Source organism: Suncus etruscus, chromosome 3, assembly GCF_024139225.1.
Source record: "Suncus etruscus isolate mSunEtr1 chromosome 3, mSunEtr1.pri.cur, whole genome shotgun sequence".
Taxonomy (NCBI): Eukaryota; Metazoa; Chordata; class Mammalia; order Eulipotyphla; family Soricidae; genus Suncus; species Suncus etruscus.
Window position 1 is genome coordinate 146,903,312 of NC_064850.1, and position 15,684 is coordinate 146,918,995.

A 15,684-nucleotide genomic window follows, 5' to 3' on the forward strand; every position below is an offset into this window, starting at 1 on the left:
CCCAGTACCTTTGGATATGAGCATCCTGGCCCTTGAACCAGGGTCGCCTGGTTGGTACGCAAACACCACTGGGCCTGAGCAACATCAGAGAGCCAGTCCTGAACATTAAACTTCCATCTCAGCTCTCTGGGTATCACACTGATCGATTATCAGTGGCCAACTATCACCAATTACTTAGGTGCCCTGCAAAAATGAAAAGTGCTTCTTAAGTAAATAATGACAGTAAGGTCCCCTTTTGTTTTTATTGACTTAACCTAATAAAAAAGCAACAGATGGCCAAAGACAACAACACATGAGACTTGATCAAACTGAGCTTACCTGGCAAGGAAATAGGGTGTAAGGAAGGGGTTTTTTGAGATATTGGAAGAGAAAAGAGGATACTCTGGTGTGGGTGTGGTGATGGAACAATGTATGCTTGAAACTGCCATTAACAGTATTATACTTTACAGTCCTAAATGGAAGGAAGGGACAGAAAGCACAGGGGTTAAGGCACTTTGATTCCCAGCATCACAGATGTAGCCTGAGCCCAGCCAGCAGTGCCCTGATTTGGGGCCACTAGATATGGCCCAAAGCCAAACAAAAAAGTTTTTTTAATAAAAGATAAAGGAAAAACTCTTACTCTGAAATCAAATAATATTACTTTACTTTCAAATAAAGCATATATAGAATGGTTGTTAATGAAAGTAACTAATTTCTTTCCTTTTTTTTTTTTTTAAGAATCGTCTAGAGTCATTAAGAAAGTTAAAAGTTTCCTTACAAGCAGATGTTCAAAAATATCAGGCATATATAAGCAATTTGGAGTCTCACTCGGCCATTCTTAACCAAAAAGTGAGTGGTCTTGATGAAGAAATTTCTAGAATAGGTAAGCAGAACTAATTCTAAAGAATTTATTCTCATTTTGCTTTTTTAATTTTATTACTTTTCTTCCTCTTTTTGATATGCATGGCACATGCTGTTTATATGTATATATATATATATCATGTTTTCTTCCACACAATTTTTTTTTTTTTTTGGGTTTTTGGGTCACGCCCAGCAGCGCTTACGGGTTACTCCTGGCTCCACATTCAGAACTCGCTCCTGGCAGGCTCGGGGGACTGTATGGGATGCCGGGATTCGAACCAGTGACCTTCTGCATGAAAGGCAAACGCCTTACCTCCATGCTATCTCTCCGGCCCCACCACACAATTCTTAATTGCAAATTTTTATAGACAAATCACAAGCCTAACCTCAGTGGTTAATATCTAATGACACCTTGAAATGTAACTAAAATAAGAATAAGTTGGGGGATTGGAGCTATCGATAGATCAAGAGGCTGAGCTGTAGAGGCCCAGATTCAATCCCTGGTAACATCTGGTTCCCCAGACACTGCAAAGAACCCCTGGGCAGTAAGCCAGGAGTAGCCGTGAGCACCAGCTAATGTGGGGTTGAGGAAATGTATAATGGAAAAATGTTAAATTAGTGGTTTGAAGAAGAGTGTAGTAGCTGAGAGCTCCTGCCTTATATGTGTATGTTCACAAATTCCTCAGTCCCATAATTCCAAGTATAATCCTGGCAGCTCTCTACTCTGTAATCTTTGGTGCCATAAAGGATATCTGAGCATACCACAGTCAGGTATACAAGTACTACAGAAAAGGCTTCAATCCTGGTAAATGCTGCACTAAAAAAAAGGCATGTGGGACAATGGCCCAGAAGTCCAACACTTATCAAATACAGGTGTGAACACCTCAGTAACTTCCGGCAAACAACATAGTTGTTGTTTTGGTTGCCTCACTAAGAGTGCAACCCATGGTGAAGGTACATGCAAACACCTGGTGATATAGCCAACCTTACATACAATACAACCTGGTATATGAACACCGCTACTAAAAATGGGTGTACACCATAGCCAGGCAGGGTGTACACCACAGCCCTTCACTGTCATCAAAACACCAAAGAAAAGAGGTTGAAAGGGAATTTTTCAAAACAATAAATTTGTGGGGCCGGAGAAATAGCATGGAGGTAAGGCGTTTGCCTTTCATGCAGAAGATCATTGGTTTGAAATCGGGCGTCCCATATGATCTCCCAAGCCTGCCAGGAGCAATGTCTGAGCGTGGAGCCAGAAGTAACCCCTGAGCACTACCGGGTGTGACCCAAAAACAAACAACAACAAAAAATAAAATAATGAATTTGTGAAAAATTTGTAGGTTTTCTGATTTGTTACAAGACATCATGTTCTTAAGAATGTTAGGGGCCGGGTAGGTGGCGCTGGAGGTAAGGTGTCTGCCTTGTAAGCGCCAGCCAAGGAAGGACCGCGGTTCGATCCCCCGGCGTCCCATATGGCCCCCCCAAGCCAGGGGCGATTTCTGAGCACATAGCCAGGAGTAACCCCTGAGCGTCAAACGGGTGTGGCCCAAAAACCAAAAAAAAAAAAAAAAAAAAAGAATGTTAAAGGCCGGAGAGATAGCATGGAGGTAAGGCGTTTGCCTTTCATGCAGGAGGTCATCGGTTCAGATCCTGCATCCCATATGGTCCCCTGTGCCTGCCAGGAACAATTTCTGAGCCTGGAGCCAGGAATAACCCCTGAGCACTGCCGGGTGTGAACCAAAAACCACAAAAAAAAAAAAAAGAAAGAAAGAATTTGTTTGGGGCCGGGCAGTGGCGCTAGAGGTAAGGTGCCTGCCTTGCCTGCGCTAGCCTTGGACAGACGGTGGTTCGATCCCCTGGCGTCCCATATGGTCCCCCAAGCCAGGAGCAACTTCAAAAAAAAAAGAATGTTAAAGAATGTGGGGCCGGAGAGATAGCATGGAGGTAGGGCATTTGCTTGCATGCAGAAGGACGGTGGTTTGAAGCCCGGCATCCCATGTGGTCCCCCAAGCCTGCCAGGAGTGATTCCTGAGCGCAGAGCCAGGAGTAACCACTGAGTGCTGCAGGATGTGACCCAAAAACAAAAACAAAAAAAAGAATGTTAAAGCATTTGAATTGGTTACTGACAGACTTGCTCTTAATGATATTAATCGTTATATACATAGCTATTTGTTTTTTTCTGTAAAGTTGTGAAACCTGTAACAAACCAATAGAGAAGTAAGGTTCTAACATAAAGCTTAGATTGTGTCTTTTTTTATTTATATGTGGGATCAAATTTATTTAAATAAAGCATCTTGATCAGTATTAATAAATAATTGCTTAAATTTTAAATTAAAATTTTTCCCATGCAGAATTAGAATATGAAGCAGTAAAACAGGAGAATACTCGACTAGAGAATATTGTGGACAACCAGAAGTACTCAGTTGCAGACATTGAGAGAATAAATCATGAAAAAAATGCATTGCAGCAGACCATTAATAAATTAACTAAGGACCTGGAGGCTGAACAACAGCAGTTGTGGAATGAGGAACTAAAATATGCCAGAGGCAAAGAGGCAGTAAGTCCTACCATTTTCCAGGGTGGCAGCAAATCAAAGACAATATTTAATATTTGTAAAGGTCTGTCAACCTTAACTCAAAGTGTAAAATTAATTTGTTGAAGGGATAAAAACATGTCAGCATTGGGGCCAGAGAGATAGCATGGAGGCAAGAACATTTGCCTTGCATGCAGAAGAACGGTGGTTCGAATCCCAGCATCCCATAGGTCCCCCAAGCGCTGCCAGGTGTGACCAAAAAAAAAATTTCAGCATTAAAAAAAAAGTGCCAGCACTTTTAACATTGACATTTTAGTAAAGCATATTACCCTGCAGCCAGAACTTGAGTAAGTAAGGGAAGTTGGAGCACTAACTGTGCATACAGCTGCAATGACTGACTCTGGTTTGAATCCCTGGCAACACAAATTTTTGTTTGAAGATTCCTCAAAATGTAAAAACAAAAGTAAATTAAATAATAAAAATGAATTAAACATACTTATCCCTTAGATCTCAACTAATAACACCAAAATTTCTTTCCTTCAAATTCAGTGACCTAGGGGTCAGAGAAATAGTACAGCAGATAGAGCCTTTTTTCTTGCACACAGCCTAGCATTTTTAATCCCCCATCATTCCATAAGCTTCCCTGAGCATTACCAGGAGTAGTAATTCCTGAGTGCAGAGCCAGGAGTAACCCCTGAGCATTACCAGGTGTGGCTCAAAAACAAAGCCTTATTTTTTTAATTGACACCATTGTGATTTACTAAGTTCTTTACAGTCAGGTTTTAGACATAACAATGTTTTAGGACCAATCCCACCATCAGTGGTTGACAGCCTACACCAATGTTCCCAGGGTCCATCACATACCTCCATCCCTCTTGCAGTCTGCCACAATAACAGACACATTTTTTGTTTGTTTGTTTTTGGTTTTGGGCCATACCCGGGGATGTTCAGGGATTACTCCTGGCTATGTGCTCAGAAATCGCTCCTGGGTTGAGGAACCATATGGGACACTGGGAGATCAAACCTTGGCCCGTCCTAGATTAGCGCATGCAAGACAGATGCCCTCCCACTTGCGCCAGCGCTCTGACTCCAATAACAGACATCTTTTTTAAGTTTGGTTGTTAAAGTCTGGATCTCATGATTTCAGTGATGTTGGCTATTGGTTGGATATTTAATTCTTTTTTTGGGGGGGGTTTGGTTTTGGTTTTGGGTCACACCCAACTCAGGGGTTACTCCTAGCTTCACGCTCAGAAATTGCTCCTGGCAGGCTCGGGGGACCATGTGAAATGCCAGGATTCGAACCGCCATCCTTCTGTATGCAAGGCAAAAATGCCTCCATGCTATCTCTTTGGCCGTGTCCTTTTATTTTTAATTACTTTATTTAAGCATCGTGGTTACAAAATTGTTGGCTTTCATTCACTCATTGTTAGGTTTCAGTCATATAATATAGACTATCCTTAACAGTGCATGCTTCCCGACAATGATATCCCATTTCCATTTCATCCTCCAACTCCATACCACCAGTCTCTAGGGCAGGCATTTTGTCTGTCTCCCCCGTTTTCTCCTCCTCTCGCACCCTCCACTCCTCTTTTTCTTTTTCTTCACTTTTTGACACTGTGGTCTACACTATTATCAATGGAGGAGTGCCTAGCATGTAATTTTGTCGCTTTTCCATATTGAGTTCTTGTCCAGAGTAAATAATTTCTACTATTATTGGCCTAGTAGTTCTTTCTCTAATCTGACTGCACTCACTAGTCTTTGTGGTGAACTTCCTACCCTTACTAGACCTCCTAACCCTTATGTCTATTCTCTAAACTTGACCAAATGAACAATTTAGCAGGGGTCTCAAACTCGCGGCCCGCGTGGGCCGTTTGCGGCCCTCCGTACAACATTTTGTGGCCCTGCCCTAGAGGAATCTTGTTTTGTTTTGTTTTAGTTGTTTGGGTCACACACTCCCCAATGTTCAAGGCTTACTACTGACTTTGCACTCAAGGATCACTCTGACTTTGCCTCCTGTGGCCCCCAGGTAAATTGAGTTTGAGACCTCTGAATTTAGGGGCTGGAGCAGTGGTGCAAACGGTGGGGCATCTGCCTTGTACACGCTAACCTAGGACGGACGGACCACAGTTTGATCTCCCACCACCACCACACACACCCCCAACGACTCATATGGTCCCCCAAGCCAGGAGCGGTTTCTGGGCACAGAGCCAGGAGTAACCCCTGAGCACCACTGGGTATGGCTCAAAAAGAAAAAAAAAAAAGGTTAATCTGAGCCTTCATCACATTTTAATCTTTTTGTTTTCTCTTTGGAGCCATACCCAGTAATGCTCATGGGTTACTTCCGGCTCTGCCCTCAGAAATCACTCCTGGCAGCAGTACAATATAGTACAGGACTATATTGGAATGCCAAGGATCCAACTCAGGTCGGCCAAGTACTTGGCAAATGCCATTCTATCTCTCTAGCCCAAAGTCATGATTTTGCTGGTAGAGGGACTTACCTCGTTGACTGATTATTACCGCTGTGATGCTGACAGATCATAATGGTAGTTGTTTAAAATTGAAATGTCTTCAATAGTTTCATAAAATAAGACAATGATATTTGCTGCATTGAATTATTCATGTAAGCTATATCTGTAGCATAATTTAGTACTATTCCAGGGATCACATTGTGCTAGAAATCAGACTTGAACCTCCTGCATATAAAAGCATTATCTTCTGCTCACTGAAAATTCTCTGGCCCCAAAATTTTGTTTTCATGTTGGGGCTACTTCCAGGTCTTTGCTCATGAGGTTGCTCCAAGCAGTGTTAATCATGCACCCAGTCTGATGAACTATCTCTTTGACCCAAAATGTGTTTTTTTGGTTTTCTTTTTTTTGGCAGCGCTCAGGGGTTCCTCCTGGCTCTACACTCAGAAATCGCTCCTGGCAGGCTCGGGGGACCATATGGGATGCCAGGATTCGAACTACCGTCCTTCCACATGCAAGGCAAATGCCTTACCTCCATGCTCTCTCTCCAGCCCCCAAAATGTTTTATTTTTCTACTTAATGAAACTCTGTTTGCTTACCTCTCTAACACTTCCAAAAAGTGAATCTTAGTTACCTAAGTACAATAAGCTTATTGCTATTTGTTAGTCATAACATGATCAAGTGTTATCTTTTCTAGAGATTTAATGGAATTAAAAAAAAAATTTTGGGGGCCGGGTAGGTGGCGCTGGAGGTAAGGTGTCTGCCTTGCAAGCGCTAGCCAAGGAAGGACCGCAGTTCGATCCCCCGGCGTCCCATATGGTCCCCCCAAGCCAGGGGCGATTTCTGAGCGCATAGCCAGGAGTAACCCCTGAGCGTCAAACGGGTGTGGCCCAAAAACAAAAACAAAAATTTTTTTTTTTTTTTTTTTTGGTTTTTGGGCCACACCCAGTGACGCTCAGGGGTTACTCCTGGCTATGCGCTCAGAAGTCCCTCCTGGCTTGGGGAACCATATATGAAGCCAGGGGATCGAACCGCGGTCCGTCCAAGCCTAGCACAGGCAAGGCAGGCATCTTACCTCTAGCGCCACCGCCCAGCCCAGGATTAAAATTTTTAATATTCTTTGTTTTAAAACACCCTTTTTTAAAAGGAGGAAAATTTGACTTTTAAAACTATACCCCCCAAAATATCAATTTAATGAACTACTAAATAATAGCTATGTTTTATATAAAACTGCAGAAATTTCTATTGAAAGCCATATGAAATGGTACTATTTGCTTTTAATGTTTCTGAATGTGTTTCTTTTTTACAGATTGAAACCCAATTATCAGAGTATCATAAATTGGCTAGAAAACTAAAACTCATCCCGAAAGGTGCTGAGAACTCCAAAGGTTATGACTTTGAAATAAAGTTTAATCCTGAAGCTGGTGCCAGCTGCCTTGTCAAATATAGAGCACAAGTTTATGTAAGTAATGAATGACGAGCACTTCAAAACTGTGCTAACTTGATTTATTGTTTACATCTATGTCTGGTTGCTATGACTTAAAGCTTCATCATATTTACTCAGGACTAAAACTGAAACTTTTCATCTCTTGTTGGAATAGAAATCTTTCTATTATATCTTACTCTGGATTACCTTACCTTTCTCTAACTTGTTTATTCAACTGTTCAATTAGAAATTTGATTACATGTAAAGCAAACATCACAATCATAATGATGCAATGATCTGACCTTTATTTTTGGGTTATTTTCAGTCCCCTTAGAAAAGAAAAAAGTATAATATTAATACTATAGATGTGCTGTGTTCAAAGTTTAAATAAAGATTAACAAGATCATTTTTTCTATGTAAAGAGAAAAGTCTAGAGAGATGGTTAACCTGCCACAAAATCTTGAAAGATAGGAAACTTAGAGGAGTGCTCTGTGGGACAGTTTCAGGCAGAAAGATGCACATGAGGGGCCGGCGAGGTAGCATGGAGGTAAGGCGTTTGCCTTCCATGCAGAAGGATGGTGGTTCGAATCCTGGCATCCCATATGGTCCTCCGTGCCTGCCAGGAGTGATTTCTGAGTGTAGAGCCAGGAGGAACCCCTGAGTGCTGCCGGGTGTGACCCAAAAACCAAAAAAAAAAAAGTTGGTTTAGGAGGGGCCAGAGAGATAGCACAGTGGCGTTTCCTTGCAAGCAGCCGTCCCAGGACCAAAGGTGGTTGGTCATCCCCCACCCACCCCCCTCATGACTGCCAGGAGCTATTCCTGAGCAGATAGGCAGGAGTAACCCCTGAGCACCCCCGGATGTGGCCCAAAAACAAAAAAAAAAAAAAGAAAGAAAGAAAGATGCACATGAGGGGCCGTAGAGATAGCAGGGAGGTAAGGTTTGCCTTTCATGCAGAAGATCGGTGGTTCAAATCCCAGCATCCCATATGCCCTACAATGCAAACAACTTAATTACCCCACATGGTCCCCCAAACATTTCCAGGAATGATGCCAGAACACAAAGCCAGAGGTATCTGCCCTGATCACCACCAGGTGTGGCCCCCCCAAAAAAAAAAGTTAATTTTGTTATTCCATTTTACTTAATCATATAATTGTGACTATCACCTCAGTTTATTTTGGAGTTTTTTGGTTTGGTTTTGGTTTTGTTTCATTTTTGTTTGCTTGTTTGATTTTGGGCCACACCAGGTGATGCTCAGGGTTTTCTCCTAGTTCTTTGCTCAACACTCACTCCTGGTAGTTCTCAGGGGACCATATGCAAGACAAATGCCTCATCCTTTATATTATCTCTCTGGCCTCTATCACCCCAGTTAAAAAATAATAATAATGAGATGTAGTAAAATATTGTGTTAAATATTAATATCACAAGATAAACATAAAGGATCTTAGAGATAGTACAGGGGTTAAAGTATTGAACATACTTTTTTGGTTTTTGTTTTTGTGTTGAGGCCATACCAGGCAGCATTCAGGAGTTACTTCTGACTCTGTGCTCAGTAATTACCACTGGCAGGCCGGAGTCCACATGGGATGCCAGGGATCTAATGAGGGTCTGCTGCATTCAAGGCAACTGTCCTACCTACTGTGCTATTGCTCCAGCCCCCAATTTACTTAAATTTACTTATGTACTTTGTTCCTTAGCACCACATTTACTCTCCTACACACTACACAGAGTAATCTCTGATCAGAGTTAGGAGTAAACCCTTAACACTGCCCAGTATGGCCTAAAACGAACATATACTCCTACATTTTTTCATATTATTATGTCTATCTAATCTTGTTTCTTTGCAGACTGAATCTTCAGTTATGTTATTTACTCAGTTACTCTAATGGAATGACAGTGACTAGTTCCCACAAAGAAATACAAATACGTAATTGTAAAACAAAGTAATTGAGAAATTGGAGTGATAGTACTGCAGATAGGGCTCTTGCCGTGCACACAGCCAACCCAGGTTAGTTGCCCTTAATGGTATGTCATCCCAACACCACCACAACCACCCTGATCAATCGAGTGATCCTGAGTAGAGCCAGCAATAATGCCTGAACATAACTGGCTGTGGCACAAAAACAATGGTTGAGAGAATTAAAACTCATTCATTTAGAGAATATACCATAAAAGTATCACCTAGTATATGAATTGTTTCCAAGAAAGACCTGCATTAAGCTAAGTATACTTAGGAAATGTTCAGATAATAGTTTGTAAAAGGGCAAATCTAGAATTTTGCAAGTATTCAAACTAAAAATCTAATCACTTCATATTTATAAAAATTATATTAAAATAGTTTTTATGTAGTTTTGTTTCTTTTCTCCCACCTTCTTTATTTTTTTTTTTTTTTTTTTTTTTTTGGTTTTTGGGTCTCACCCGGCAGTTGCTCAGGGGTTACTCCTGGCTCCATGCTCAGAAGTTGCTCCTAGCAAGCACGGGGGACCATATGGGACGCCGGGATTCGAACCGATGACCTTCTGCATGAGAGGCAAACGCCTTACCTCCATGCTATCTCTCCGGCCCCACCTTCTTTATTTTTAATATAAAACACACTTAAGGGCCGGAGAGATAGCACAGCAGTAGGGTGTTTTTGTCTAGCATGCAGGTGACACAGGACGGACCTGGGTTTGAGAGATAGTATGTAGGGCACTTCTTCTTGCATGCAGGCAACCCATGTTTGATCCTCAACATCCCAGATAGTCTCCCAAGCACCGTCAGGAGTCATTCCTGAGCAGGAGTAACTGCTAAGCATGACTAAGTATAGCAACAACAAAAAAATCTTGTCTTTGCTTTTTTATCTCCTATCGCAAATACTGAGATGTCTCAAGAAAGAAATTTTGTAATTATGTCATATGTAATCCATATTCTTATGTATTTTAAGGTACCACTCAAGGAACTTTTGAATCAAACTGAAGAAGAAATTAATAAAGCTCAAAATAAAAAAATGGGGTTAGAGGATACTTTAGAGCAAGTAAGTAATAAGACAGTTACTACAAGTAAATAAATTATATTCTAAGTAATTATAATTTAATGTGATTTGTGGTTTTTAATGACTAATTTAATTTTAATGATATATGCAAAGAATATTGCATAGCCTTTAGTGAGGCAGGAAGGTGCCAAAGATTGAGATTAGAGACCAGAAGTATATTTTCACTCTAATAGCTTCTGTTTTCTTAATAGTTTTTAAAAATTATCCAATTAAAGTGATGAATGGTTGGATGAATGAAAGAAATATAAAAGATAGTAAACCAGATATTGATAATGGTTCTTTTGATTGCAGATTTATTGGTGATTATTTTGTTTGTTTTTGGTTTGGGGGTCTGGGTGGGTTTTTTAGCCATCCCTGGCTGTGCTCAGGAGTTATTCTTGGCTCTGCAGTTAGGATTTACTCCTGGCACACTCAGGAAACTTTATAGGATGCCTGGGATTAAACCCAGGTCAGCCATGTACAAGGCAAAGCATCCTTTCTGCTAATGATATCACTAAATTTTGTGAAAAACATGTACACATATACATAGTATTTAAAAAAAATAATATATATATATATATATAGAGAGAGAGAGAGAGAGAGAGAGAGAGATCCTTTTTAAAAAGAATGTCAGGAGGCCGTCGAGGTGGCGCTAGAGGTAAGGTGTCTGCCTTACAAGCGCTAGCCAAGGAAGGACCAAGGTTTCATCCCCCAGTGTCCCATATGGTCCCTCGAAGCCAGGGGCAATTTCTGAGCGCTTAGCCAGGAGTAACCCCTGAGCATCAAATCGGTGTGGCCCGAAAAACCCAAAAAAAAAGAAAAGAAAGAATGTCCGGATTGGAGAGATAATACAGTGGATTAGTGCTTGCCTTCCGTGCAGCCAACTTGAGCTCAATCCCTGAACACCCCCAATGGTCCCTTGAACCTACTAAGAATTCTCCCTTAGCACAGGGCACAAAGTAACCCCTGAGTATTACCAGATGTGCCCCCCCCCAAAAAATAAATAAAATTCAAGAATGATGTCGACTTCCTTGCACATTTTAATATTTTCAGTTTCCTTCAGGAAGTATTTTCCTTTTAATCTTGTTGAAAATATTCTGTATAAATAAAGATAAAAAAAAATTCTGTATTGAACCAACTGGTATCCATCTGCATTTATCTGTAGAAAACAAAATTTAGAAAAAAATTTTTGTTCTTTCTTTATAGAACATTTTAAAGCTCTAGTTTTAGCAAGATTAAATGTGTTTATTACTCTTTGGGAAAATGCATTACTGTAGCTAATTAGGAAACATTTGCCAATAAATGTATATAAGTCATTCTTTTTAATATACCAGGAAATGACATACAAACAAAAAACTACATAACTGTAAAAAAAAAAAAGTAAATTTTTTTTTTTTGGTTTTTAGTTTTTGGTTACATCCGACAGTGCTCAAGGATTACTCTTGGCTTTGCGCTCAGAAATCACTCCTGGCAGGCTCGCGGGACCATATGGGATGCCAGGAATAGAACCGAAGTTCGTCCAGGTTTTGCTGCATGCAAGGTAAACACCCTATTACTGTGCTATCTCTCTGGCCCCTACTGAAGTAAATTCTAAATAAAAGTAAACTCCAAAATATGAGAGACAGGGGCCAGAGAGATAGCACAAGCAGTAGGAAATTTCCTTGCACGTGGCCAACCCAGGATGGACCTGGGTTCAATTCCTGGCATCCCATATGGTCCCCTGAGCACCACCGAGTGTTTCCCAAAAACCAAAAATAAAAAAGATTCCTCACCTGATGCCCTACTATACCACTATATTTAAACATTATACATTGAAAAAATATTTCCAGAGCGATAGTATACCAGGTAGGGTGTTTACCTTGCATGTAGCCAATCCAGGTTCCATCCCTAGCATCTCATATGGTTCCCCCAGTACCATCAGAAGTAATTCGTGAATGCAGAACGAGCAGTAATCCCTGACCATTGTTGGTAGGTGTGACTTAAAAACCAAAAACAAATTTTAAGTAAAAGATAAAAAACATGTTTTCTTGATATTAACTCATTTGAGAGGAGTAATGGATTTTATAGGTGAGCATACAAAAGGTCTATAACAAAATAGCATGGTTCAGGGGCCAGAGCAATAGCACAGCAAGTAGGATGTTTGCCTTGCACACGGCCAACCTGGATCTGATCCCTAGCATCTCCTATGGTCGCCCGAGCCTGCCAGGAATGATTTCTGAGTGCAGAACCAGGAGTAACTCCTGAATGCTGTCAGGTGTGGCTCAAAAAGAAACTTTAATTTTTAAAGAAATAGTTCAGTTACTTGTGATTAACAATGTAGAAATTTTATGATTGTAAATGTTTCTGGTGTATAGTTATGATTTCTCAACTGAAGTTTTTATTCCCCAAGTTAAATACAATGATAACAGAAAGCAAGAGAAGTGTAAAAACTCTAAAGGAAGAAGTTCAGAAGCTGGATGATCTCTATCAACAAAAAGTAAAGGTAAGAATTTTGCCAGTTTCTATGGACTAGCCAATGTTCTTTTGTGATTGATTTAGGAACCTATCTGGTATTAAACTGAACTCTTTGTCTGTGTTTTAGTCTTCCCTTCCAAAATTCAATATGAGAGGGCCAGAGCAATTGGGTAGGGAGGGTATTTGCTTTGCACGTGGCCAACTGGGTTTGATCCCCTACCATCATCCCATATGGCTTCCTCAACACCACTGGTGTGGCACAAATACAAACAAACAAAAAATAAATTCAAGTTTAGCTCTATGTTTGTCGTCATCCCTATTGGATGTCTCATTCTGCATGTTTTATTTCTTCTATAAAGATCAGTCAGTTGTAACTATATTATGTTGGTGGTTTCTCATGAAAGATCACAAGATTATTAAAAATTATAAATAGTGGGGGCTGGAGAGATAGCATGGAGGTAGGGCATTTGCCTTGCATGGAGAAGGACGATGGTTCGAATTCCGGCATCCTATATGGTCTTCCGAGCCTGCCAGGAGTGATTTCTGACATAGAGCCAGGAGTAACCCTGAGCGCTGCCAGGTTTGACCAAAAACAAAACAAAACAAAAAAATTATAAATAGTGGGGCCGGAGAGATAGCATGGAGGTAAGGTGTTTGCCTTGCATGCAGAAGGTTGGTGGTTCGAATCCCAGCATCCCATATGATCCCCCGAGCCTGCCAGAAGCGATTTCTGACCTTAGAGCCAGGAGTAACCCCTGAGCACTGCCGGGTGTGACCCAAAAACCAAAATAAATAAATACTATAAAATAAGGGCCAGAGCGATAACAGTGGGTAGGGCATTTACCTTGCATATGGCCAACTTGAGTTCAGTCCCCAGCATATCATATATGCCCAAGCCCACTAAGTATGTCCCCAAAAAAATGAAAAAATAAATAAATAAAATAAAATAAAATAGTAATATTTCTTTCACTTTTCAGAGAGAGTAATTATCAGTCATTCTTTTGTTGTTTTTGGTTTTGGTTTGGTTTTGCTTTTTTGGGGGCCACACCCAGTGGTGCTCAGGGGTTACTCCTGTCTCTGCATTCAGAAATCGTCTCCTGGCGGGCTCGGGGGACTATGTAAGATGCCTAGGATCGAATGTTGGTTTATCACAAGTCAGCCATGTGCAAGGCCCCTACCGCTATGCTATTATTCTGGCCCCTATCAGTCACACAAGGCAGCGCTCGGGTTACTCCTGGCTCTATGCTCAGAAATCGCTCGTGGCAGGTTCAGGGGACCATATGGGATGCTGGGATTCGAACCACCGTCCTTCTGCGTGCAAGGCAAACACCCTACCTCCATGCTATCTCTCCGGCCCTCAGTCACTCATTTTAAGTGACAATAGAATCACACACATCTCAAATATATATAGTAGAGAGTTAAAAAAAATCAATATAGGGAGTTAATTTGTTTCATTCTTTCTTTGGTTTTGGTTTTTTGTGTTCTTTTTTTAATAATATTTTTAAACACCATGGTTACAAACAAGTTTGTGGTTGGTTTTTAGTCATAAAAAAGTACTTCCGGGCCCGGAGAGATAGCACAGCGGTGTTTGCCTTGCAAGCAGCCGATTCAGGACCAAAGGTGATTGGTTCAAATCCCGGTGTCCCATATGGTCCCCCGTGCCTGCCAGGAGCTATTTCTGAGCAGACAGCCAGGAGTAACCCCTGAGCACCGCCGGATGTGGCCCAAAAACCAAAAAAAAAAAAAAAAGTACTTCCTCTTCACCAGTGTAACCTTCCTGCCACCAGAAGGGGATGGGAGCATTGGTGGTCGAATAGTTTTGGTTTTAGTTGTAGGTCACACCTACTGAGGAACTGCTTTCTTGACAGTGTTCAGGGGACTGTGAGTGCCAGAGAGATCTTCAGAATATTAGTACATACTCCAATCCTGTGAGATCTCTCGCGCTCTCTCTCTCTCTCTAGCCCTTGTTTTTTTGTTTTTGTTTTTTTTTTTTTTTTGGTTTTTTTGGGCCACACCCGGTAAGCTCAGGGGTTACTCCTGGCTATGCGCTCAGAAGTCGCTCCTGGCTTGGGGGACCATATGGGACGCCAGGGGATCGAACCACAGTCCGTCCTAGGCTAGCACAGGCAAGGCAGGCACCTTACCTCCAGCGCCACCGCCCGGCCCCTAGCCCTTGTTTTGTTTGTAATGGCTTTATTGTGGATTAAAGCCACTTAATAGAATAATGTAACAATTTACTGTCCATTAATAATTTATGCTATGAGCTAGAGGAGTAGTATGGTGGGTAGGGCATTTGTCTTGCACACGGCCTACCTGGGTTTAATCCCCAGCATCCCATATGATCCCTGTGCACAACTTGGAGTAATTTCTGAGTGCAGAGCTAGGTGTGGCCCAAAAATATACAAGCAAATATAATTTATACTGTGTATAAGATTCAGAATTTTTGCAAGACTTGTTTCAAACATAATTTCTTCTTCCCTTTCTTCCACCCCACCCTCTTCTTCCTTAATATATTTATTATTAGCTACTTCTAACACTTAAACCCCAAAATGGCCTTTTGTATATATGACTTATTATAAATTGCCTTTTCTAACCAAATTCAAAGACTATTAATGTAGAACTTAGTGTAGTGATGAGTCATTTGCCACCACTTCTATTATACCTTAGGAATCTTGACACTGATTCTGTTCATTGCTATGTGTATAATTTACTTATTTATTGTAATTGGGAGATGGGCCACTTTCAGTGATTCTCAGAGGCTACTCTAGGTTTGATGATCGAGAAACCTTGTGATGTCAGGGTCCAGTCCAATCCTCCATGCACAGCATGTGCTCAGCCCACTGAGGTACCTCTATGGCTCTAGAACCCAAAAATTCTTAGAAAAATAGGGCCAGGGGGCCGGAGCTATAGCATGGCAATAGAGCATTTGCCTTGCATGTGACTGACCCAGGACAG

General features: G+C 41.2%; 1 protein-coding gene across 1 annotated transcript in view; it reads left to right on the forward strand.

Moving 5' to 3' along the window:
- The window catches only part of NDC80 (NDC80 kinetochore complex component), a 37,095-nt gene that overhangs the window by 15,409 nt on the left and 6,002 nt on the right, over positions 1-15,684 (forward strand). The window contains exons 10-14 of the mRNA XM_049770058.1: positions 718-862; positions 3,195-3,400; positions 7,151-7,303; positions 10,189-10,278; positions 12,665-12,757. Of these exons, the coding sequence (XP_049626015.1) occupies positions 718-862; positions 3,195-3,400; positions 7,151-7,303; positions 10,189-10,278; positions 12,665-12,757 (687 nt within the window). The remainder of the gene's footprint in view (positions 1-717; positions 863-3,194; positions 3,401-7,150; positions 7,304-10,188; positions 10,279-12,664; positions 12,758-15,684) is intronic.